Here is a 25,476-nt window from a genome sequence, read left to right as displayed (position 1 = left end):
TCCAGCAATAACTCGGTGTCCATAATGTCCCCAAGGAATAAACATTCGCCGGGCACGCCGGGAGTCGTAGGCTGTCAAGCAACGCCACGGGAATCATTGAATAGAGTTATTGTCCTAAGTCCGGATAGGCCCAGGGGCCGCTTCCCCTTCTGGGAACTGTAGTCTAGAAGACTTCATGGACTCTAATTGGGGAAGCACCAGGAAAAGAAGGCGTTTGACTTCAGGAAATGGTTGTACTGTTTGTCAGTGGAGCCTTTGGAGTCTAGGGGTTCTTAACCTTTTTGTGTGCCAGGTACCCTTCAGCAACCTGGTTAGGTCCCTGGACCCCTTTCTTGAATTGTTTATAAATGCACAAAATAAAATACAAGAATTATAAAGGAAAACAATGATGTTGAAACACAATTATCAAAATAAAACAAATTGTAACAGTAATACTTTATTTACACATTAAATAACATCCAGCAGCAAGTGTTACAACTACCATAAGCTAGTGATGAGTATAAATGATACTAATTTTAACCTGTTCAGGAAGACACAATAACATAAAGATGTAACAAATTGTAACAAACTATAATATACAAAAACACTGTGATTTCATATAGGTATCGCTAACGACATTGTGGTTTGTTTCCCACAGTCCTAACTGAAATGCTCAATCAGTTGGTTAAAGATAAAATTTTTCCCATCCATATTCACAGGTCTCTTACTGGGTGTCTATAGACCCTAGGTTGAGAATTCCTAAGTCCAGTCCAAAGGGCCTAAGCACTGATAGCTAAAAGCCTCAGCACGCAGAACCAGGCCCAGTTCTCTACCCACGGGGTATGAGGACTATAGGAAGATAACTGTGGTGGATCAGGGAGGCAAGACCCCTTCTTTATCTTAATAATTATTGCACTAGAGCTTGAAAAACCCCACTGATCCCGTTGTCCATTTAATGCTGTAAGATACAAAGAAATGGTTATCCACCGGGTGGATATGTTAACGAGAGACAAGGACAGGTAACACACAAAGAAGGTAATTGCCAATTAAGTCTCAGTTTCACCATTTGGGAGAGTCCAGTGGCCAGATCCCTGGAGAATGCAGACAAATAATAATCAGCTCTACTTGATTATTGTTGTGGGAATAAGAAACTATATGGTTACCAGATCTTTTGATTTTTTTTTAAAGAAAATCTAAAATTTGGATTTTTTATGGGATTTTTCCTATTTTTGAATGTGATCAGCTAATTTAAAAACAAATTTTAACCGTGTGAGCCAAATAAAACAGATCTGCAATACCTTTGGATCACTTTTTAGATGAGTTTGTGAAGTTCTGATTATTCTGGGAGCACCTTGCAGGGGCTATGCACAAAGTAGGTAATCACTAAATACTTACAAATGATGGCCAAAAAAAAAAACCCAACTTTGCATACAGGCAGACTTCAACATCCTTAGTGCATCCAAAGGCAAGGGCACTAAATGGTGTTAAAGGACTTCAAATGCAGGATAAGACGTAAGTTTTTGTCCGGCTCCTGAGGCAAATCAGAGCGCAAAGAACTTCCAGAGTTTAGGGGAGGATACAGGATTCATGTATGGAGGGCGTACCTAATCCACAACAAGAGGCCAAGTTCTCTTCAGAGGCTTTTATTTCGAGATAAAGCATAACTGCCACCCAGACAGTAACTCCAACGGGTGAAAACAGTGTTTTGCCTCCTTTTATCCTTCAAGTAAGAGCACAGCGGGGCAAACGTCTCTAAAACGCTTCAGTATAGTTCTCAGAAGCTACAGTCCAGTCATTGAAAATGCTTCTCCATTTTCAGCTGACATGAGGTTTGTTAGGAAACCTCTGTAACAATATATTCAGTTTCTTGGGGGGTAAATGCCCAGACTCTCCCTGGATTGATCTCATCTTTCGGGCTGCCTGAAAACAGAGAACAAAAACAAAAATGACAGCTCTTAAAATTTGTCCTGACCTAGGCCAGCAGTTCTCACAACATTCCAAAGCACACTAAGATCCTAACCAGCCTAGAGAAATGTGTGCCATCTTTTCAGCGCTCTTTCAACAAAAGGGACGAGGGACCTACAAATGACTGTAGAATATGACACTACCATGCTAGCTAGCAACTAGGCCAAGGCTAGAAACCAAACAATCTGTCCGTCACTATCTTCAGGTCCATTTCAAAGAATAATGTCTGTTTGAGCAGCAATTTAAATTTTACGAAGTGGTTTCCCATTCATTCCCTCATTGCACACTCACAAAATTCTGTAACACAGGCGTTAACATTAACCTCATTTTACACTGGTAAAGTTGAGGCTCAAGATCCCAATCCTTAATGACCGTAACCTTTCCTACTTGGGTGTGTGTGAAAGAGCTCCCCAAACTTTTTCCTCGCCTTTTTAGAACGAGAGGGACTTCCTTATTATCGAGCAAGAGGCAGGAAACGCCATTACTTGTAACACGCCCACCCCTATTCTCCTCTCAAGAGGGCACCCCAGGAGCCTTCCGTCACCTCGGCCTTCGAAGCACAATCGAAGAAGTCCTGGATCTCTTTTTTGCACGCTTCGTCGCGGAATTCATTCTGCTTCCAGCAAGCCATCATCACCGACATCTCCGTGATGCAGGTCGCCTCTGGAGGGGAAGAACGAGGGGACCCTCAGTCACAAGGCAACCCTTATCTTCCAGCTCTCCCCCCCCCCCATTCGCACCCCCTGCACCCGCCCGGCTTCCGCTCTGGAGCCTCCTCGGTTCCGACTGCTCACCGCCCTTCTCCCGGCGCCGTTCTCCGACGCGATTCGCTAGGATGAGGGGCTTGCTGGGCTTCAGTATAGGCTTCCGCGGGTTTCCAAGTCGCGCTAGGCGGCCGCGCAGGCTGGGCGTCGCCATTACGCACCGGGCTCCCGGCAGGCTCCGCGGCGGCGTGCGTGACCCTGCTTGACCCTTACGAGCTCCACGAGGTTCGGCGTGCCGCCGGCGGAAAGCTTGGCGGCTTCTTTGCGCGCACCTCGTTTTTTTCTTGGCCGGGTCGCCGGGATGCTGGTCTCCAACACGGGACTGTCCAGACCACCGTGTAGGTTAGCAGAATCGGTGGGGCTCGTGCGCCGACCTAGGTCACTCCTTTGTGGGTTCCGGGCCTTGAAGTCTCGGGGCAGTGCCGTGCCGGGAACACGCAGGAAAGGGCCCCGATAAATAAACGCTCACTTATCGTGCTAGCCTGCTGGATTAGAGAGTGATTGACGTAGGCAAGGCCAGGGAGGGTGGGAGCGAATCGAAATATGAGGCTTTAAGGTGTTAGGTTGGGAAAGATAACTATGTTTTAATAAGCCTTCAATAACCGTTGGTGTTGACTCCCTTTAGAACCACCCGAAAGCCGCAAAGAAAAATGAGGCTCACTTATTTAAACAACTGCTACTACTGAGATACGTTTGCTTGTTAGTAATCTCATTGGATAGGGTGAAGTTGAAGCACTTTAGCATTGTTTTACTTAATCCTCTTGCCAGTCCTGTAAAGATACTTAGTGTCATTCCCATGTATAGACTTTGTCGCCTCCCGCGCATGGAGGGCAGTGAGGAGGCGAGAAGGGGCGGTTTGGGTTAAGTTTTTAAGAAAGAAAGAAACAGAGACTTGATGCTGTTAAATCTCTCCGAAGGCCAGGGGTCTCTCAGTCTCAGGGACTGGAGCCCAGAACAAAGCCGACTGGAGGCTTTTATTGATAAGTATACAAGGGAGTAGCAGTGTTTTTGGCACGGTTTGTGAGACTCACTTATCACGTTATAGAAACATCCCACGCCAATTATTTTAACCTTCGAACAGCCGAAGCACAAGTTCCCATGATGTCTTACCTAAGGTCTGTACGTTCTCAGGGTCAAGTCTCTCGTATTGTAACAGCTCCGTAGAGATAAGTAGAGAGAACTGATCTTTGTTGTCCTCATGACTTCTCTCACAAACAGCTGCAAGGGAAAAGCCAGGGCCCATAACAGACTTTCCCAGGCAGGGGGAAGGGGAGGCAAGGCCCCTTCCCTTATTCTTTTAAGGTAGCTCAGTAGGGGTCCCCAGTCGGTTCCGCCTGGCTTAGGTTGTATCTCCCGTGAGATATCTTACCCATCTTTGGCTGCAAACCATCTTTTGGGGATCAGACAGAGAGACATAAGGTGTAAACACAAGGATGGAACAGAGTCCCAGAAAGGCACAATCTCACAAACTCTTCTTTCCTTAAGGAAAGACACGGAGGGACAGTTGGCTAGGCTGTTGTGCGACTGCAAGACTTGGCCCTTCAGTTGTGGTGCCTGGCTTCATCAGACTTGATTCTAAGTGACTTAACTGTTTATAAAACTCAGTCCAAAGATGTGCCACGGATTCTCAAAGCATTTACAAATGAGCCCCAAGAAATGTTTCTGGTAATGAAACAACTTGAACAATCTTGTAGTTCACAAGGTGACTATTTTGGAGGACCAATATTTATGTGGTTGTGTAAATTTAGTGTGCTAATCATTTAGCCCAGCTGTTTGTAATCTTCCCCATTTATTTCTGCATGACTGGTTCTTTTTCTTACTGAGTTTCAGTTCGTGTCAGAGAGGCCTTACCCCACCACCACAACCTGTTTTATTTTCTTCATAGCACCTATCAGTCTGAGTTATCTTGTTCATTTATTGTTTGTTTACGGCCTTACCACCAACACGTATTTCAAATGTAAGCACCATGAGAAGGGACCTTGTCTGCTTTGTTCATTGACTTCCCAGTGCTTGGAATAGTGTCAATAAATGTTAAATGAACAGTGTTCCAAATCTTTTTGCAAGTATCCAACTTTATCATGCTCACCCCAGAAATGTAACCAAGCATGAGACACTGTTAAAATATAAGCCATTTATTATACAAAAGGAAACCTGAGATAATAGAAAACAGCAACATTTGGAGTACCGTGTTTCCCTGAAAATAAGACCTAGCTGCACAATCAGCTCTGATGCGTCTTGGAGCAAAAATTAATATAAGACCCGGTCTTACATAAGACTGGAATGTAAAACCAGGTCTTAATTTTTGCTCCAAAAGACTCATTAGAGCTGATTGTCCAGCTAGGTCTTATTTTCGGGGAAACAGGGTAATAAAGGCATTAGCCCCATTCTCCACCCCCTTGCCAGCAGCACAAATAAAACTCCTACCACCGATAACCCCAAGCCTGCTGCTGTATACAGAGCAGGCTGGGCTCCAAACCAGAGAAAAGTCACATTGCTTGCTTTCTTCATAGGGAAAGTGAAGCCTTAAGTTGGTAAGTGCCACATGGCTATTCCTGGTTCTGCTCTTCCTTATGGAAATGTAGCATCTGGTTTACCTTGATCTTTTGTGAATACTTTTATGGCAATAGGAATAAAGGAAAAAGTCTGGGAAGTACTGACCATAAAGCAGGCATGAGACTCCAGCCACAATCATTCGTAAACTGGTCCACTTTGTACATAAAAGTGCTAAAGGAATGCCAGTGTGAACTGGTGTAATTAGACAGAAGTAAGGATGATTCTACTTTGCGTAACCATGACTTACGCCTTTTTTTGTTGCATATAATGAAATTTGAGTCCTAACCTTAGTTTGCACTTGAGCACTAGTATCTTGCACTATAAATCAGCATTTACATTTAAACAGATTGCAAGCTTAGAAATCAAGAATCCTGAATTTGACTTCTTTCATGGGTTCCTACTGTATCAACTTTTAACATTAAGTATTTTTGAAGGTCTGTCTTTACCTTTTTCTTTTCTGCAAAAGCCCAAATAAGTTAAAGCAAACTTTCCATGATGTTATGAAGGGCACTTTTTTATTAAAGAGTAACATGAAAAAAGAACCACCCTGCCAGGCTAATACAGCCTAAGTTATAGAGTTTTCCTTGGCCACATCCTTAAACGTCATATTAAGTGTGGGACCCTAGTTGTTGAGGCATCTGTATATCTGATGGTAACTTTGTATACACACACACACACACACACACACACTAATTTACCACCAGATATACTAATAAGCCATGGAACTTCTCTGGTGATAATTCATTAATACAGCATTACACATTACAGCCAGGGTAGCTATGGGCCAAAGTATTCTTCCCTGTCTCCCTGCCCATTAAGCTGTATGTTCAAACCACAGCAATAGGAGGGTTTGGCTACATCCCAAATCTAACAGCTTTTTACTTAGCCAGCTACTTGTGGTGACTTAAATCTCTTCTCACCTCTCATCCCCTTGAGTTTAGGGCCTTGGGTGGGCTCCATTCAAATGTAGGCTCAGTAAGTACTATAAAGTTGTATAAAAGGATATCAGTAACAGAGTGAATGAAGTTAGAGTATTCATCCCTCTTAAAGTGAAAAGTGCTACAAGAATATGAGATAATTACTAGAACTATTTTGCTGGGTTGTTTTTTCCACCATAATTTTCATGACTCTGGGGGAAATGAAACTTTTGTAACATATAATATTAATAATAATAAAATAGAGGGAAGAGTTCACTAGACAGAAAAGAACAGATGTATAAAAATTTTTACTTTGATTCACACTGGCCTATTTTAACATGTCAAAGTTTATATATATATATATAATCTATAGCCAAAAAATGTATAGACAAGAAAGGAAAAAACTATTAAAACTGTAATACTCTATATATACCAATAACAAAAGATGAATACAAGTCGTGTATACATATTTTTGGCACCCCGGTATATGTGTGTGCGTGTATGAGGTCTGACAATTGAGTTCGTGAACTCATCCTAGAAAAAGTGCTACATACCTCACTGCTGAATATCACTACAGTCACCTTCGAAGTACTTCCCTTGGGAAGCTATGCACTGACGCCAGTGCCTAGTCCATCCTTCTAAGCAATTTTGGAACTCTTTTTCTGGAATGGCCATTAGAGCTGTCGTCATATTAACCTTGATGTCCTGAATGTCATCAAAATGTCTTCCTTTCAATATTTGCTTTATCTTTGTTCAGGTAAATAAAGAAGTCATTGGGGACCAGATCAGGTGAGTAGGGAGGGTGTTGCAATACAGTTATTTGTTTACTGGCTAAAAACTCCCTCACAGACAGTGCTGTGTGAGCTGGTGCATTGTCGTGATGCAAGAGCCATGAATTGTTGGTGAAAAGTTCAGGTCGTCTAACTTTTTCACGCAGCCTTTTCAATACTTCAATAGTAAACTTGATTAACTATTTATCCAGTTGGTTCAAATTCATAATGAATAATCCCTCTGATATCAAAAAAGGTTAGCAATAGCGTTGCAACAAGTTCGCGAACTTAATTGTCACCCCGTGTGTGTGTGTGTGTGTGTGTGTGTGTGTATATACACACATACTTTTTTTTTCTGCCATCATTGCCAGCCTTAGTCCTCATCTCTAACCTAAAATAGAGCAGTACAGTTCATTACATTGACATGGCATATATTCACCACTCAATCCTGTTTGTGAGGTGAGAAGGAATTCCTGATATGCTTTAGATAAGAAGCAAACCAGCAGTAAGAAAAGCTGTCAAATCCATAGCCAGTTTAGTACAAGGGGAGAATGAATGTGGCAGTGGTGGCAAGGCTGTTGCATCTTCATCAGAAATTGTGGGAAACTAGGAAAGAAAAATCCATTTAAAATAAAGTTTGACAGGAAAGGGAAGGTAATCGATATAAAAAAAATACAACCCCAGAGAACCAGAATATAACCCACCAGGAGTTTTGCTTCACCACTAGTTTATAAAGCAGAAGATGCAGAAAAGAGATTGGGAAAGGTACTGAATAATGAGGGGTTTGAGGAATAGCAGAGTTTTCAGATCCTAAACCTGGTCTGTCTTACCTCAGTTGTAGCCAAGTACTAAGGTGTTGTTCCAATCATAATTGAGGGGATGAAATGGCTAGAGAAATAAGCAATTCTTAAAATATTCTGTCAGATCAGCACCTTGAATCAAATGGGTATTTCAGGCTTTTGTTTGCCACTAAACCAAGAGCTGGATGCCTTCCTCTCTCCTTGAGGAGAGGCCCTATTACCACAGGCTGAAACCCTGGCTACATAGCATAAGGATACAATATCAGTGGATACAACTGGAATTCTTTGAATTCATGATAAAACACTGTTCATTAAAGGTTTCTGCAGTCCCGCGGTAGAATAAGGACTTCCATCTCCACAGCTCTACCAAGTTAAAGGCTCTCACGAGGGTAATTAGAGATTTTGGTTCCTTTTCATGAAGATCTCATATAGGTAATCCCAAAATTTCTTCTGCTGTGTCTCATTGTTGTGGATCATGGCAGTGAGAGCTTCCCCCTGGTCCAGACCTTGCCAATAATCTTGCAGCCACATCTCCTTCCAGCTGGAATATCAAAATGGGGGTTGGATTATGGAAACAGCACAGCTGTGAGTCCTGCTTTTCTCTAAATCACAGATACAGTGATCTGTGGCTAGCATGGGCTCTACTTCAAAGAGAAGGAAATGTAAAGTAACTCCAGTACTAGTCCAGGTGATAGGCAGTAAGCCACAAACACAAAAATATCACACAGCCCTATCAATGAGTTACACTTCCTGACTTGCCGGCTCCTGGTTCCCAAGTGTGGAGGGAGTTCAGAGGCAGGCAAGGCAGGGGCCAGATGAGGGAATCAGTTGTCTCCCTAAGGAAAGCAAGGAAGCATATTTAGATGGCTACCCTTTAAGTTGCACCTCAATTTAAATAATCAAAATAAAGGTGCAGCGGCATCCAATGTCTAGATTAAGACATAATCTGATTTTTTTTAAATGTTTACATTGTTTTACATTTTTCCTCTAGTAAATCATTTTGTTCAACATAAACTAGATAAAAATTTCTGGATGGAGGACTCCATTCCCAGGACCAAACTGTGTCAACAGTATGTAAACAGCCCTCTGCTGCCATCCACCGTCCAAGTCTGTCTCTGCAGGCCATTCTAGCAGCCTCTTTAAGATTCATCATCTTTTATTGCCTCTCCCAACAAGTGTGGTTTACTGCAAGTGACTAACAATTTCCCACCCCACTTCCCAGCGCTACCACATTCTGTCATCTACTGCAGTGGCCTCCTTCCCTTCTAATACACACTGCCCACCATTGTTTTGAAAGTATTTCCTCTGTCTAGGGTGAACATAAAATTTATCATCCAAATCAAGGCACTTCTAAGAGTGAAAGGAGGTGCTATTATACCAGGCTAACAGGTGTAAACCCTGACTATTGCAGATAAACCTCTCTCAAAAGACTCTCTTTGTGCTCCTCATTCCCACCCCCACCATATACAAGGTACTCAAGAAATAGCTGAGCTGGTTTTCAAGACGGTCCACCTCCTGAGCCCAGTATTCAGACTGCGTAGAGACTGGTCGGACTTTACTGCCCAACTTTGTCTCTCCCTCCTCACTTCCCTAAACAGACTCTGCTTTGGTTGAAACCCTTTTTGAGTTACTATTGCAAACACTGTGCACATAAGCTGATTTTCATATGTGGTTGCCTAGAATTATATTTCACATCTTTACTGAGCTTTTTCAGTTTGTCTTATTTCCCCGACTAGACCCTTGACACCTTAGAGGCAGAGTAAGCCTATGTCATAATATCCTTATACGGCATCCCATCAGCACCTAGTGCTAATTCATTGTCCACTGTAAGAAACTAGATCATTTAATCTGATGGCTGCAAGGGACCCCAGCTACCCTTACCGGTCATTCTCAGGAATCTCGTCCACACTGCCAAAGCCAGGTGCTGGCACTGGGCAGTCCATGTGTGACGGCTGGGCAATGTGAGGCTCAGGGACAGGGACGTCCCCGGGAGAGGCTGCATGGGCTCTCTCGGCATCAAGCCGAGCCAGTTCATGGTCACAGACAAAACACTCGAAGCCACTGAGGTAGTTAGGCAGTAAAGGATCATTCACTCCCCACTCCCGATGCTTCAAACTATCCAGAAGGAACTGGTTGGTGATGCCGCCAGGTTGCTTGTATGCCAGGTATTTCATATATTCCTCATCATTCTTGTCCAGAAAGTCAATAAACTCTGCCAGCTTCTGAGGTGACTCAAAGTCATCAATGAGGACGATGGAGTGATTGTTAGGCATCCAGTCCCTCACAGAGGGAGAGCCACGGTACACAGGCACGGCACCGAGATGCATGGGGCGCCACAGTTTCTCTGTCATGTAGTCGTCACAGATGGCATTTTCGAGGGCCAAGTGGAACTTATAGCGGGACAAGAAGGTCAAGAGCTCGGGATCCTCGGTGGTGGCTGTGGCTGTGTCCTGTAGCCGCGGAGTGGGCAGCTCCCGGTTCTGCAGGCATTTCCCGTAGGAGTCCACCTGAGCGGGGCAGAGCACAGCCGTCAAGAGAGCGCAGCACGCCGGCCTGGACACCGAGGTCCTGGCCTCCGCCCGGCGCGCCCGTCCCGTCCCGTCCCAGCCCCGCCCGCCACGCCCGCACCCACCGGGATGTGGCGCATGAGCTCGCGCACGTAGCGGTCCCGGTCCGCAGGCACGTCGCAGTGGGACTGCAGGTACAGCAGCGGCGCATACCCGCGGCGGCGCCACTCTGCGCGTTCCTGGAGCGGAGGCGCGGGGCGACGTAGGTAGGCAGTCCCCGGCAGCCACTGCAGCGGCAGTGGGTAGTCCGAGTGGCGACTAAATGTCGCGGTAAGATTGAAGAGGCGGATGCCCGGACCATGGCTCAGCAGGAAGTTGTTGAGGGGCGACTCCTCGTGCAGAAGCGCCCAGCTCTGGTGCGCCAGGCGCGGCAGCGGCGCCTCAGCCGCTCGAAAGTCGGTGCCGTAGAAGAGCAGAGCGCGCGTGCGCAAGTCTCCCCGCACCCGTCGGTCCCGGGACGCCACGCACGCGCCGCGCGCGCACTCGATGCGTTCCGAGTCACCCGGGAAGTGGGGAAACAGCCCTGGGCTCCACCACAGCAACACCGGTAAGTCCACCGCTTCCTCCGTCTCTAGACGCTGGGTTCCCGGACTGCGCGCCACCCCCACCGCGCCCAGCGCTGAGGGCGGCCGGAAAACCGCACCATCCCACGGCTCCGCCCACTCCGCCTCCCCACCGGTCGCCCCCTCTGCCACGAGCCCAGAGCCGTTGGCCGCACAGACACTAAGCACTCCCAGGGCGGCAAGCACACAGCCGGTACGGCCAGCCGCCATCTCCGCTCTGGCAGCCAGCCCCCCTCCTACAGCGCCAGACCCCGCCCCGCGTTGAACCGCGACGGACCGAGTCCCAACGCTACGCCACCGGGCCATACGGCGCATGCGCAGCTGCACTCCGCCGGCCACTTCCCGGGAGCTGTTACACAGGGCGGGAAAGGCTGGAGGGAAAGGGATACGTCACCGGTAAAAATGAGGCTACTGGTTACATCTTAATTTATTTTATTTCTTTACAAATTAAAGATGCATTGAAAAATAAACCAATGAAGAGAAGTGACAGGTCCAGAGCAGGGGCATCCCAGGCTGGGAGCAGGCAAGTCTGCCCACCATCAAGCCTAGCCCTTGTCCTGCTCCAGCCAGTTCGGGTTGGAAGATAACTGTCAGCCACTCTGTCAGAACCAAAGCCTGAGTGGTGTCCCAGCAGGAGAGAACAGAGCTCCGGCCACCTCTGCCTCTCTCCCCAACAACCCCCAGCTTGGAGCAGCGGTGTTTCCAGTGGGAGCTCAGAGTGGGATGTGGGCTGGCTCTGTGAGGTATTGCAAGTTGATGACCAGGCTCCCTACAGAACCATCCAGTTTTGGGGCCTCTCCAGCTGGAAAAGAGGCTGGTACCGCTCCAGATACTACTATACTTTGCAACTCATTTCCCAGGCTCATTCACCTCTGACAGTGTGCCTTTATCCACGGAGTGATCATCAATCATTGCAGGAGAGAGAAAGAGTAATGGAAGCAGAGGAAGAAAGCTAATCAACCACCTCAGTAACTCTGACTTGGCTGCTGACTTCCAGGCCAAGAAGGATCGACCACTTTTCTCTCCACTACCTGTGGTCTATACCCCAGCTCTTGTGCACCTGTATGTTTTATCCCTAATATAGGAAGTTGTTGATGACACTGAGCTGAATTAGCCTCTCCCCTCATAGTAATCCTGGGATCCTCATTCATTCCTGCCTGCCCCTCTCTTCTTGGAGGTTGGTCCAAAGGGACACATAATATTGCCAGGGTCTGGGTGCTTCCAAATTCCCCAATACCAAATCATATACAGTGAACTGAGAAACTACATTCATTACGACAGGATTAGCAGGAAAAGGAGGGTAAAGTGAGGGGATAGGGACACCTTCCATCAGCAGGACATGACAGAGTGGTAGGATACTTGAGCCCAGAAAGAAGGTGTCTCCTTTACCTTCCCCTCCCCACAAAGAGACTGAGGTCAGCTTACATGACTTATAATATATGGAATTGTCCCGATTTCTCTGCCACTCTGGGGTACTTTCTGGAAGCTGGCCTGGGACTCTGTGCCATTCACCCACTTCCTCTAGCTCAGTAGCTGCCGAATCTCCTTGTGCATATGACAGAGAAAGTCCACATAGGATGCTCCTCCATTCAGGCTCTTATCTTCCACCAGGAAGTGCTTGAACAGCATCTCCAGCTTGTCCTCCTGTTTCACCACGATAAGCTATGGCCAGAACATAGGGTCATGAGGCAGAGCCAATGGGAATTAACCATGCCCTGAAATCCCATTATCCAGTCATTTACTCACTCCCCACCCCCTTCCTGGTGAGGGTTTGACAAGGTAAGAACCCCAAGGTTCAGATCAGTGTTACCTTCATGTACCGCGATCTCTGGGCCCTTAAGCTATCGATGAGGCCTCGCACCTTCTTGGACAGTGGATTATCCAGAACTGGCAGAATACTCTGGAACACAAAATTCATTTATCCTTAACGGTAAGGTACTCTGAGTCCAGTCAACATGGGGCAGCACAGATTTATGCATCATCTGAAACAAGGAGGCCTGGGAAGAATGACAGCACCCTCACTGCCCTCCGAGTGGTCCCTGCTATTTAAGGGGACTAGCACACTAACTATTGGTTCTTACTCATATCACAAAGTGCATTTCCACACCCATATTCTTGACGCCCTGCTCTCACCAAGCCACTGGGGATCTGACTGAAGGAAGAGACGTTGAAGAGGCTCTGGACAACACCCTGTTGGACACTTGCTCCCACCCAGAGGAAGAGGTTGAGCCCATTCTCCAGCAAATATATATCCCCGTTGCTTAGACGCTCCTCAGATGCTCGAACAGCTGGTGGTTCAGTGGTACTCTCAATGGGAGACTTTGTCTAGGTAAAAGGAAAGGGGAAAATGTTACTGAGGACCATGAAACATGTTTGTCCCGCCCCATGCACACCAAATTCCAGAAAGCTAAGTCCCTCCCTAACTCTGAAAATGACATCAGATAATGTACGTAAAACCAAATTCTTTAGTGTCAGACACAGAGAATATTAATCCTTCCTCTTTCTATGATGCCCCTTTCTCAGTGCAAGGTCTCACACTCCAGCCCTCAGTTGTACCAACGGTAGGAGCCGAGGATAGAAGAAGACATTGGTCTCAGCCACGTCCATGGAGGTAACCAGCTGTCGGACATAGGCACGGTCATCAGTAGTGACTTCAGCTCCAGGCTGCAGGACATCACTCTTCAACACACAGTTCAGGTAAACTGGGAGTAGCTTCATGCACTCAGGAAGGATCAACTGAGGGGTGTGATCAAGATAAAGTCAGTGGTCACGAGAAATCCTTCCCAATGCCAATATTCATCCCAACAACTCCACCAACATGCTTGCCTCACCTGTCCTGCAGAGGAGGGGCTGGCACAGTTCTTTCTATAACAGGCCAGGATCTGGGCACACTGAGTGATCAGAGTGTCACGAACACTCTTCACAGGGCTGTTCAGGACCCCCCGGTATGCTGGATGGGAAAGGGAGATAGCAGTCACTGGTCAGCCACCCCATCACGTGTCTTCCCCCCCCCCCCACACCTACCAGGAATGCTCAGTTATTGACCATCACCTTCCTCAGCCCCAGTGCCACCCTGCCCTGCCTCTGCCCTCACCAAACTTGGCCATGTAGTTGATGAGTGTGTCAGTCTCACAGTTCCGATACAGATCAGCTAGCTGGGTGCAGCAGTTCAGGGCCAGGTTGTGAATGCGGAGCCGTCGCTGCCCTGCACAGCTGGTGTAGAGCAGGGCACACTAGGGGAAGGGAGGAAGGGGGTGTTCACAGAGGTTTCACCTCTGAAAAACTGCCCCTTTGCTATATTATTAAACTGGAGGAAAGATGTGGGCCATCCCTTCCCCAGACTCTTCTAGTCCTCTCTACCCACCCCTCACCCTCTTCTCTGCAGCCTATTCATATCCAGTGAAATGACACTGCCTCCCCAGCCCCTGCCTCCCGCCTGCCACCTGCAGGAGGGCTCCACTCTCTTCATTGAGCCGATCATCGTGCTTGAACTCCACAGTCACTGTCTTGTCCCCATCCAGCCCGGCAAGCTCCACGTCTGTTGTGTTGCTCATGTAGAAAGCCCCAAAGAAATCTATAGCACGGATACCTGAGGCCACATGGACAGGGTCAGGGCTAAAGGTACGACAGGTGCCACTTGCCTCCCTCCCCAATTTATCCCCCCACCTGCTCTTCTCCAACCAGGACTGACCCGTACTCGTCCGGACCCGCATCACAGCATCAAAGCCAACAACCTTCTGTACATCCCGACGCAAGTCACTCAGGAAGCGTTCCTGGTCATTCTCCACCTGTAGCCCCCAAGCCCAGAGTCACATCACCGAATACATAACCGCCTGTAGATAATCTCGCTGTCCCCCCTCCACTCTACAAGCTGCTGAACTATAATAACAATAACAGTGAAGATGATAATGATCGCTCTTAAGCACTTCTAGGTACCACATCAAATACATGTAATTACTTAATTCTGATGACGAATACTAAGGAATAAGTATTAAAATTCCATTTTACAGATGAAGAAACAAAGAGACGATAGTCATTTCCCCAGGGTCATGTAGCTAGTAAGTGGTAGGGCCAGAATATCAGCCAACCAAGGACTGATTCTAAACTCCATGCTCCTAACCGCTACACTCACGGCTCCCTTCTTTACACTATGTGGTCTTTTCCTCGAACACTATTCCTGTTAATGAGTCAGCAACTAAAGAGCCACTCCACATATAGACAGACATTCCCAGTCCTGCTCCCATTTGCCACCCAGAGTCCCATGCCGTACCTGAAAGCAAGTATATTTGTAGACAGAGCCACCAGTGAGCTGGGGTACAACAGAGAGCGTGGCCACATCCACATACTGGTTAGGGAAGAGGAAAAGGTCGACACAGCAACCTTGGGCCACACAATCTTTGGCCAGGCTCTGATAGGCACCTGTCTGAGGCTGGAACAGAGTCTGGGGAGGAACAGAGGACAATGTTCAAATATCTTAGCTCCACCCTATGTTGTATATGTCGTGTGGGATATTCAAAGACATGTAAGACTTCAGATCACCTCACAGGAGTTTGTTATAGTAAAACATTCTATTAAAAAAAAACCAAGGGCTTTGGGATGAGATGGGGTAGAGAGGTGGGGAGCGGTGGAGAAGGCTGGTAGTCACGGATGTGACATGTAAAAGGGTAGAGTGTCTATTCCGGTCCCCCTCAAGAAAATTAAGAGTACTGTATTGCATTGGGAAGAGTCACCACCTTCCTCTAATGGAAAGTCCTCTCCCCACTCTCCCAACCCCCCACCTTCTCCTTGTCCGTGTTGATCAGCTTCCTGTCATCCCTGTTCTTCAGTTTCCCTGGGGCCTCTGCAATGGGCAGCGAGGTGTGGAACACAAACAGCTTCCCTGCACACTCGGCAGCCTAGGAAAGAAGAGAGGACTATTTGTTCATTCTTTCCTTTATTCATCCATTATTCATTCATCCCCTCCCTTGTCATTTATTTAGTGCCAACTATGTCAGACAGGCGACTCACTGGACAGTCATCAATAACCGAAGAAACGGGTTGTATCCCAGAGGGCAAGATGGTCAGAGGAAGGTTAGGCAAAGGAGGTTGCTGAGGATGCTAGCCTTACCTTTAGCGCCTCCATTCCAGCCTGGATAACTGGGGCAAATACTGTCTCTGTCTCTCTTGTGTCGGCAAACATTTCTGGAATCTGATCCAATAAGCTGAAGAGATAGGTGATAGGAGGCAATCAAAATTGCTATCCAGATTCCAGAGTCCTTAGTTCCCTGAAGAGTCAGCTGACCTCAGACTGAAAACTCCTGAGGCACAGCCCCTGTCCTCTGCTGAGCCCTCTGCTCAACCCTCTGGCTTTCTGTGGTTGTACCCACCCGCCCCACGCCCCGCTTCACCCCACAATCTGGCTCTTACCTGGTGATGACTGCCCGAGACTCACTGACATTGACCAGGAAACCATCCAGCAGTGGCACAAACATGTCAGCCACATCAGATACAACCATCATCTGTGGCTGGGCCAGTGAGCTCTTCACATTGTAGAAGTGGAGCACCTTATTATAGGTGACAAAGCCAACGCGGATTGCTGACTCTTCTGCCCCGCCCTCCCTGTAGAAAGTGACACTGTTACTCAGACCTGCCACCTTCTCCACCACTCAGCTTCATGACATCAGGCTCCATCTGCTGAGTCCACCCAGACACCACCACCACCCCTCGCGTGCAAAGGAAGCACCTCAGCTCCCTAACTCTCACCTAGGCAGAAAGTCTAACAGTGATTTGAGCTCCTCACAGAGGAGCCTAACAAGTCCACTCCTGATGGCATTGTAGGAGACGTCAATCATGAAGATGAAGGCAGGAGGGCTAGGGAACTTATTGTTCTGCAAAGGAAGGAAACGTGGGGGGGAGGGGGGGAAGGGTATTGGTAAGTAGGCCAGGTAATTAGAAAGAAGTCAACATCAAAGGGGACAACAAAGGGGTGAGGGAAATGATCACAGCAATTCTTAGCTGTCTCATTGTCCTCCACCCACTGCTCCTCCCCAGGCTACCTTCCCTCACCTTGCAGTAATCTACAGTGGCCAAGAATTCATAAGAGCCCAGGGATAGCTCAGGACGGTCATAAGCATCCACACGTTTGCCGGTATGATCCAGATGTTGAAAATACTGGGGGGGAACTGTGGGGAGTACGGCAGAGTGTTACTCAAAGGCCCACTCTCAATCTTAGTCTGGCCCTGGCTGAGCTCACTCTACGGCCCCACATCCCCATATATGCCCTATGTCACCAGTTCCTAGATAATGAACCCTCACCTATCTAACTAGAAAGAGCACTGAGGATACAATCAGATGTCCCCCAGTCCCAGCCATTGTGAACATACCATCATTGATACAGCTGCAAAAGCAGCACTGGAAGCGCCTCCCTCCTTCAATGAACTGCATGAAAGGGCACATGTACGCTTTGCAGCGATTGCAGCGCAAAGGGCCAGATTCCCCATGGTCAACGACATATGGTAAAGCCTAAGGAGCAGAGGGGAGGGGCTCAGACATAGAGGGAAGCCACAGTGGGTTAAGACATGACAATAGATGAGGAACAACCTGGAGGAAGAAGCCATGGCTCAGATACTTTGCCTGGGGAGGGAGTCCATTGAAGGGGAATAAAAACAAATTATGTGCATACTGGTTACAGGCATATCCCTAAGAGTCTAAATTCTGTAGCTTCCTCTCCCACTCCCCATCAGAATTCCACTTCTTGAAGAAGAAAAGGGACTGTGAATTGACTCTACCAAGCCAGGGGCTGCCATGGGTATATGAGAAAGCCCAAAATTACCTAGGATTCTCGTTTCCGGCCCTATCTTCAGTCCTCTTCACTCTTGTCCCTAGGAATCTTGACTGCTGTTTCCTTCCCCAACCAAGTATCTATACTTGTCCTCCCCATCCCTGGGTTTCTATGACACCTACTGATGCCCCAGGCAGATGTCACCCTACAGATAAGAGACCAGCAGCCAAGTGTCCAAGCATCCTCACTCAAACCCAGGAAGAGAAAAAAACACAGAGCAAGACAGAGAGAAGCAGGATGTCAAATGAGCCCCCTTGAGCTTCCAGTTATAGAGAAACCCACCCTAAGTTTGATAAGCTGGGCATGAACATGAGGGTATCCTACCAAGGCTTGGCAGAACAGCTGCCAAGTTCTCTTTTCATACTGATTTCAGGTACTAGGGTGACAGATCAGGGCCCAAGTGAGGTAAGAGATGGACTACTGAATCCTAATGTACCTTTTTTTTTTTTTTTTTTTTTTTTTTTTTTTTAGAATAAACTCTTTTTTTTTTTTTTTTTTTTTTGAGAGCCCACTGGCCCATGTGGGAATCGAACCGGCAGCCTTCGGAGTTAGGAGCATGGAGCTCCAACCACCTGAACCACCCGGCCGGCCCCCCTAATGTACCTTTTTATCTTATATGCTGTCCGAATATCCCTAAGCTACCTGGGATGATTGGACAACATATACAAAAAAACAGAATGATGTGCTTCTAATCATCTAGAAATGACTATACTATGTGAAGCTCCTGGATCCAGTGGTCTCCTCAGGCCAGCTATCTCCTCTTCTACCAGTTGGTCCTGCCTCTTTTCACATTGTTTGTTTCCCTTATGGACCCTACTCTTTTCCAGCAATTTCTTGGGCTTTTGCTCTCAGCCCTACCACCCTCTTCAGGCATGGGCCCTGGGATAAAAAGCTATTGAAGATATTCTCCCCTCCCGCCCAACCAAGGCTTCTTCCATTGTGACTGCCAGAATCACAGCTAGGAAGAAATCTTGTTCCCCCTCCCTCTCTCTCCCTCCCTTTCATTATACTCCAGTCCCTTCCCTGACTTACCTCTTCTGGGGGCAGCCTGGCCAGTGGTTTGATGACAGCTGCCAGGGGCACCTGAGCCTGCTTAGCCATGTCAGATGTGCAAGGGATATTATAGGATGTGCAGCGGATGTATCGGGGACTTGCGTTTCCTGAAGGAAGAGGTAGAAAACCCGAGTCAGATCACAGAATCCCTCCAAACAACCAGCTCTCCATTGTGGATCCTCCCCCACCACCCCCACAAATGCCAGTGGTGGCTTTTTCCCCCTAGAGACCAATGAGGAGCTGGTCTCTGATTAAAGAATGACAAAACCCCATCTGAAAGCTGATAATCTTGGAGTAAAAGCCCCCATGGGAGGAGTTAATGTCCTTCTCACCTTGGTCTTTCACCAGGAAGTTGGTGGTGACTAAGGGTGGCACCTGGCCCCGTACTCCAGTAACAAATGGTTCTGAACCCCGGTTATTCCTGTCATCCTCAATAACCTGAATCTGTAGGGAAAAGTGAAACGAGTAAGGTGACAGAAAAAAAGGGAGTAAAAGGTCCCAGAGAGCCAGAAGAGGCTTAAAGCTGCAGCATAGAAACTAATAATTGGCCAAGGAACACCTCATGCACCAGGCCTGTTCTCCTTTTGGAGATCATATAAAATGCTGCTACAATCAGCAGCAAAATGCTGGACGGGCAACACCAAGAGTAGGCTTCTTTATGAACTGCCCAGACCCCCAATCAATGGTGATCACCCTGTTATTCCTCCCGCTCCAGAACAGTTCCAGCTCTCATCAGAAACCTTCAAACATGATCAGATTCCACTTCCCTCCCCCATCAAGCCTACCCCTTACCCCCTCTCTCCAAGACACATTCTGAGTCAGAGAAGGAAAACAGACAACAGTAACCATGTAAAATTGAATCTACTTGGAATGACTCTATCTATACTCAATGAAAGTAGAAGGGACAGGATGAGGAGAGGATTAAACAGCCAGAAATGATGAGGGCAGGTGAGGAAGCAAATGCTGCCTTGTTTTTAGGTAAACATTAGTGTGTAAATATGGGAGAAGAGGGTAAGTACCCAATTGTTACAGCCCAATCCTCAGTCCCCCATATTTTGACAACCCAGCACAGGAAAAAAAAAACCGATTTTGCAAAGGTGGTAATCAAATCTGTGTGCAGGCTGATGACCTTTGGTCAGTTACTTCAAGGTGAGTTTGGCAAAATCAGAAAACGTACAGAGAGAATAAGACTCCATATCACATAGCAAAAGGATTTGTAGCTTAGAAATATACGAGAGTCAAATAGACTCTCCAGATGAGAAAGTGGCCCACACTTTCCCAAACCAGTAGTCCCTTCCCCTGTAAGAAATGTCAGTATCCCAAACCTGTACACTTATAGCCACCTACCCAAATGTTTCTCCACAACAAGCTATAGACAAATCAAACCCAACGGGGAAGGATCTACCACTCACCTTTGTTCCGTCAAATGTCACCTGCGGGCTCCTGGAGGAGCCAGCAGGACTAACACCCAAGCTTAACATGCCACCTGACCCCCCCCTTAGAGCCTGCCCTTCTACCACCCCATACTTAAGGCACTGCTAACAGCTTGCTACTTCTTCATTACATGGTGACTTGAGGCATGCACATCCTTCTAGTTTATACAAGCGAGGTCTAGAAGGACTAAGGAAAAAGGATGGAGAGGGATGGACATGGTGGGTGAGGTAAAGATGAGGTCGCAGGCATGCATGGGTGGCACTAACACAGGGATGGCACGCACACACACACCCACCCCCTGCACTTACTGGGCTAGGAATGGCATCAGGGTCTATTCTGTGCCTGGTTTTCTGCTGAGGAGGCAGCTCATTGAGTTGCTTTTAGTGTTTTAATAATAAAGGCAGCAAGGGAATACAAGGAGGGAGACAAAAGAACAAGAAGCAGATGTTACTTCTCTCAACCCTGATGACTTAGACGTGAACAGCTGGAGCCCAGCTCACACTGCTGAAATCAGGCTCCCTCTAGATCAGAACTTTCGAGTCTTTCTGGCCCAACACAAGGCTTTAACAGCTCAGTCTATCATGTAGAAAAATAAGGAGAGGGGTATATAGAGGCAAGCAGGGGTTATACAGGGAAGTGCTGAATGGGAGAATTCTTAAGGAAGAAGACGGTCCCTCCAAAAGGCCAAACCTCCCATCTAAGGACTACTCTTAGGCTGAAAGAAGCCTCCCCTCATATCCAACCAGACTCCTTCTCCAAGGATGGGAAAGGAAGGAGGGGCTGCTTAATCCTTTCAGGTCCCCTTTAGCCAGTAAGGTCCCTCACCCTGCTAGTTCCCCAAGGGAAGAGGGAAGAGAACAGAATGAAATATGACAATGGCTAAGCATGGTGAGGTAACTGACATAGCAAATGTTGCAGACAGCACTATAAAGTGGCCCTCACTTGGGAGGACAGTCCCAAGTATGATAAGGAAGGCCTGAAGATTCTGATGGCTCTAAGGGTGAGATTCACCCTCTTCCCAGGAGAAGCAGCTTCCCCAAACTGCTCTTATAAACTGTAAATCACTTTTCCCATCCACACAGCGGGAGCCTAGCAAACAAAAGTATGAAAGGTTTCCTCCTAAACCACTGTCCTAGTAGGTGCAAAGAGAGATCAGAGAGGCTTTCTTTCTCTTAACACCTAACACCAGAGAGTTCCCATCAGCTCTACCCATTAAGAAGACTGCAGTCCTACTAGATCTAAGAGGACAGACCTGGCTGCAGCCACGGCTCCACAGAAGGGCAGAGGTTACCATGCTATGTCCAAAAGTGGACAGAATGCAGCACTCAACCCAGAGTTCTACTGACCCTTGGTTGGCTTCCCTTCCTTTCCTGCCCAGCTATGGAGTAAAAGTGCCCCCAAAAGACTTCTGGAGCCTCAAGTTCCAGTTCAAAGAGTCAAAAATTACATCTAGGTTCTACACCTACAGGATGAATGAAAAGGGAAAATAATCAGAAGATGCTAGGCAAGTATCTCATCTGGGTTGATTCACTTATTTGTCAGCCATAAACTCTGTCCCCGGGACCACAGAAGGATTTACTTACAGGGCTCGGGATGGCATCCGGATCCAGGCGCTTAGGAGGCAATGGCTGAGGAGGCCCAGGTTGACTGCCAAAAGTAGGTGCTGCTTGGTAGGGACTTCCGTAATTGGGCTGAGGGCCCCGGGCTGGGCCAAAGGAACCTGGATGAGGACACAAGGTTGATGAACTCAAAATCCCCTCCCTATCTCTTCTTAAGGCCTCAGGGAAATGACCATATTCTATAAATGTAGAATCATGAAGCAGAGTAGTAACCATACAGAGAAAGACTATATTATCTGAACTATGAGAATAAAGAATATCTTGTAAACCCTACATCTTAGTAACAATACCCTGAAGCTGTCCATCTAGTTCACCACTTAGCAAGCAGTACAACAAGCAAACAAACACCAGAATAATTTCAGCCTTTGGCTCCTAGACAGACCTCGGGCAAAACTCACCGTTTTGTTGCAGCTGATAGCCTGGCTGCTGCGAGGAGTGCATAGGTGGTGGTGGTCCTGGGAGCCCACTCAGCTGGGTGCCAGGGTGCAGGGCTTGAGGAGGAGGCGAGGACACATGGTTGGGCTGGCTCACAGGGGGTCCCCCAAAACCCTGTCCAGGCAGGGGTGGACCAGTCATTGAAGGCATCCGAGGAACCCCTGAAGCTGGGGGTGTGAAGCTGGAGGCCTGTGGAGGGGCAGATCGCTGGGGAGGCTGGGACCCAGAATGACCCTGGGCCTGAGCATAGGAGCCATACAGACCAGAGTTGGGGAAACTTCCTGAGGCTGAGGCCAGCGACGTTGGTGGGCCTAAGAAGTAGAAGAGGCAGAGTCAGAACCCCAGTCATTCTGCCTTTTTGTTCAGTAAATCACTTCCCTTTCCATGTAAGAGGGGCAGGAATGACTGTCCCATCTGCTAGGGCTCAGAGGCACAGGAAATAAAAAGGATTGCAGTATACCCCCACAGCCTGATACTTCTAAAAAAAGGGGAACAGTATCATTCCTTGGTCACAGCTACTTACCATAGCCCAGGCCCGAAGGGGGAGGGGCTGATGCCACAGCCCCACTGATCTGCATTCCAGCCATCTGGGCAGTCACCTGGGAACTTGTCGGGGGAGGGCCATAGGACACAGTCGGCTGGCTAACCACAGGGGCCAATGGGGCTGACCCAAATGGCTGAGACCCAGGGAGCCTATGAAGAGAAGGAAGGCAGGAATGACTAGTGGACTGGGACAGCTTTCAAAGTTGTCAGGAACTTGACCTCATACAGGAAGCTATATTGTTTTACAGTATCTTACTCTCATCCTGGGCTCTTTCACAGCTTCATAATTTTGTATTTGTGTGGATAAATTACATTGCTGATCATCTACACTATAATTGTTCATGTCACATCTTGTTTTCCATTATGTTCACTCCACAAATATATGCCAAGCACCCTCACATCAAATATTATTTACTCTGCTGCTTAGATTATCACCTCCTCTGCCTTAATCCTTTGTTGACAAACCACCTAAGTTTTGTAATCAGAAGCCCTGAAGGAGTTGAAAAAGAAGGTACACAGAAGCATTAACACAACAGGCACTCACACAAATGCAGTACAATTGTTTAACTTTTAAACTAAAGTATTTATTACTTTATCCTGAGAAAGATGTCAGAAAAATCTGTAAGATCAGAGGAGTACGTCAGCTGAGTTTGGCATTCTGTACTAATCAGAAAGATGATGATGCCAACTCCACCAAGAAAGAACTAGAGAAACAGGACATAAAACACGTAGCCTTCCAGCCGGACCTATCTAGCAAAGAAAACCTCCTTACTTGGATAACTATGTTGGACAGTCCCATTATATCAGACTGCACATCAAAATGTAAATACAAAATCATTCCAATATCATTGCCTACCAACTAGCAACTGCACTGGTGTTTTACAGTGATAATGCTGCAGAAACCTACAACATAGATTACATACAACAAGCTCCTTCTGGGAATTCAAGAATGAATCAAATTCTTCACAAAAGTAGTTTGTTACATTAAAATTCTGATTTATCCTTCCCGTTTATTTTGTCTCTACTGAATAAGTGGTACTTTATTATATTTGGTCAGCTTCTATTAGTCCTGCAGTTTAACACTTTTCATTCACTCAACTCGTATTTCCTGAGTGTTTTGCTAGTGAACCTTCCCTCCCTAAGCTCTTTGTTGCGCTCTGCAGTTTTCGTCTTCCACAGCACCGTACTGTTAGCCCCATGTCAAGTGCTCATAGATCCTTGTCAGAATAATTATATTCCATGGTCCTACTCCATTAATATGGACAATACTATCAATTAGGGTTACTCTTTCACATGCCCCAATAACAATAAATCACTATTTGTATATGTATCTGTATATAGCTTTACAACGTATAAAGCATCTCTAAGTGCTTTAATCCTCATAGCAAAATGATGAGGGAGACAGAGCAGATAAAAAACTGAGACGCTAAGAGTATAACTGTCAGTGGAAATGTAACGGCTCTGTGCGATGTCAGAGAGATAGTGGATGGGGGGAGGGGGGTTCACACAGTGTGAGGGATATAAATGATAAACGTCTAAGTATTACTTTGTCTTGTGCACCTGAAACTAATAAAAATATTTAAAAATAAATAAATAAAAGAATATAACTGTCAAACCAAGCTAGAACTAGAGCCCAGACCTGATTCTTAGTCCAATGTATCTGACTTTTAAATTGTGAAATATAACACGCATAGAAAAAGTTACATAAAACATATATGTACTGTTGAATAATTATAATAAAAACACCCATGTAACCAAAACCAAATCAAGAAATACAATCCACGAGCGTCCAAAAGCCCTAGTGCCTCTCCTCCATCATAGCCCTCTTCCTTCTCCCAGACTTGATTACTTTCCTGACTTCCGGATAATCATTCCCTTGTCTTCAAAATAATATTGTTCAATTTTGTCAGTTTTTTAAACTTTTGTAAACATACTCTTTTAGTTTTGCTTCTTTTGTTCAACTGTATGTTTATGAAATTCATCTATGCTGTTGCACATAGCATTCCGTTTTATTTACTTATTCCACTAAATAAACATGCTGCTATTTACTTAAAAATTTGAATGTAAATGGATATTTAGGGTTTTTTCTAATTTTGGGATATTACAATTTTGGGATAATTTTGGGATATTACAATATTGCTATGAACACACGTACATTTAATTTGTTTATATATACATGAGTTTTTCTAAGGCATATTATCTATGAATGAAATTACTGGGTTATAGGGTATGCATATCTTCAATGCTAACAGATAATTTCAAATTATTTTCCCAGAGTAGTTGTACTAATTTTCATTTGACCACCAGTGCATAAGAGTTCCTATTCCTCCATATCCTCAATAACATTTAATATTGTCAGACTTTGTAATTTTGCTAATCTTATGGATACATAGCAGAATCCTGTTGTGGTTTTTAATTTGTATTTTTTTCATTACTTATGAGGTTGAACAGCTTTTTTCCCCCAATTACAATTGACATACAACATTATATTGGTTTCAGGTGTACAATATAGTGATTGGACATTTATATACTTTATGAAGTGATCATCCTGCTAAGTCTACACCATATGACACCTTATTACAGTATTATTGACTATATTTTCACCCATCCTCCCAACACCCCATCTCCCATCTGGTGACCATCAATGAACAGCTTTTTAGTATGTTCTTTGGCTATTCCTATATCTTCTTTTGT

General features: G+C 46.3%; 3 protein-coding genes and 1 long non-coding RNA gene across 8 annotated transcripts in view; 1 reads left to right on the top strand and 3 right to left on the bottom strand.

Annotated features, from left to right (window-relative positions):
- Positions 1 to 404: 404 nt before the first annotated feature.
- CHCHD1 (coiled-coil-helix-coiled-coil-helix domain containing 1) lies at positions 405 to 2,983 on the bottom strand. The gene is made up of 3 exons (XM_081074009.1): positions 2,739 to 2,983; positions 2,489 to 2,607; positions 405 to 1,899 (listed from the first exon to the last, which is right to left on the bottom strand). The coding sequence occupies exons 1-3, from the start codon at positions 2,860 to 2,862 to the stop codon at positions 1,795 to 1,797; spliced, it is 348 nt and encodes a 115-aa protein (XP_080930135.1). The 5' UTR covers positions 2,863 to 2,983; the 3' UTR covers positions 405 to 1,794.
- A 1,836-nt stretch (positions 2,984 to 4,819) lies between these two features.
- Positions 4,820 to 11,178, bottom strand: FUT11 (fucosyltransferase 11). 2 transcript variants are annotated; one of them, XR_013994968.1, is made up of 4 exons: positions 10,381 to 11,178; positions 9,630 to 10,255; positions 7,295 to 8,289; positions 4,820 to 5,950 (listed from the first exon to the last, which is right to left on the bottom strand). XR_013994968.1 is itself a non-coding variant. In XM_081074008.1 (3 exons), the coding sequence occupies exons 1-3, from the start codon at positions 11,086 to 11,088 to the stop codon at positions 8,142 to 8,144; spliced, it is 1,482 nt and encodes a 493-aa protein (XP_080930134.1). In that variant the 5' UTR covers positions 11,089 to 11,178; the 3' UTR covers positions 4,820 to 8,141. The 2 variants fall into 2 exon arrangements, 1 of the variants encoding a protein (XP_080930134.1); XM_081074008.1 differs by having other exon boundaries at positions 4,820 to 8,289.
- Positions 10,267 to 15,153, top strand: LOC308507932. Its single transcript, XR_013994969.1, has 3 exons — positions 10,267 to 10,862; positions 13,402 to 13,575; positions 14,563 to 15,153. It is a non-coding gene; the product is annotated as an uncharacterized lncRNA (long non-coding RNA).
- SEC24C (SEC24 homolog C, COPII coat complex component) overlaps positions 11,294 to 25,476 on the bottom strand; it is a 27,580-nt gene continuing 13,397 nt past the window's right edge. For 2 of the 4 annotated variants that reach the window (XM_081074004.1, XM_081074005.1), the window contains exons 4-23: positions 22,763 to 22,932; positions 22,203 to 22,550; positions 21,769 to 21,905; positions 20,494 to 20,562; positions 19,084 to 19,195; positions 18,731 to 18,858; positions 17,241 to 17,379; positions 16,924 to 17,039; positions 16,621 to 16,745; positions 16,285 to 16,476; positions 15,986 to 16,079; positions 15,657 to 15,773; positions 15,149 to 15,319; positions 14,322 to 14,666; positions 13,973 to 14,111; positions 13,710 to 13,828; positions 13,435 to 13,614; positions 13,012 to 13,203; positions 12,689 to 12,778; positions 11,294 to 12,540 (exon numbers count right to left, since the gene is read on the bottom strand). In XM_081074004.1, the coding sequence (XP_080930130.1) occupies positions 12,400 to 12,540; positions 12,689 to 12,778; positions 13,012 to 13,203; positions 13,435 to 13,614; positions 13,710 to 13,828; positions 13,973 to 14,111; positions 14,322 to 14,666; positions 15,149 to 15,319; positions 15,657 to 15,773; positions 15,986 to 16,079; positions 16,285 to 16,476; positions 16,621 to 16,745; positions 16,924 to 17,039; positions 17,241 to 17,379; positions 18,731 to 18,858; positions 19,084 to 19,195; positions 20,494 to 20,562; positions 21,769 to 21,905; positions 22,203 to 22,550; positions 22,763 to 22,932 (3,124 nt within the window). In that variant the 3' untranslated portion in view covers positions 11,294 to 12,399. The remainder of the gene's footprint in view (positions 12,541 to 12,688; positions 12,779 to 13,011; positions 13,204 to 13,434; positions 13,615 to 13,709; positions 13,829 to 13,972; positions 14,112 to 14,321; positions 14,667 to 15,148; positions 15,320 to 15,656; positions 15,774 to 15,985; positions 16,080 to 16,284; positions 16,477 to 16,620; positions 16,746 to 16,923; positions 17,040 to 17,240; positions 17,380 to 18,730; positions 18,859 to 19,083; positions 19,196 to 20,493; positions 20,563 to 21,768; positions 21,906 to 22,202; positions 22,551 to 22,762; positions 22,933 to 25,476) is intronic. The other 2 variants (XM_081074006.1, XM_081074007.1) reach the window with 2 other exon arrangements.

The sequence above is a fragment of the Rhinolophus hipposideros genome (assembly GCF_964194185.1).
Source record: "Rhinolophus hipposideros genome assembly, chromosome: 15".
NCBI lineage: Eukaryota > Metazoa > Chordata > Mammalia > Chiroptera > Rhinolophidae > Rhinolophus > Rhinolophus hipposideros.
The sequence above is the reverse complement of the archived record's forward strand: the minus strand, read 5'-3'. Positions and strand labels throughout refer to the sequence as shown.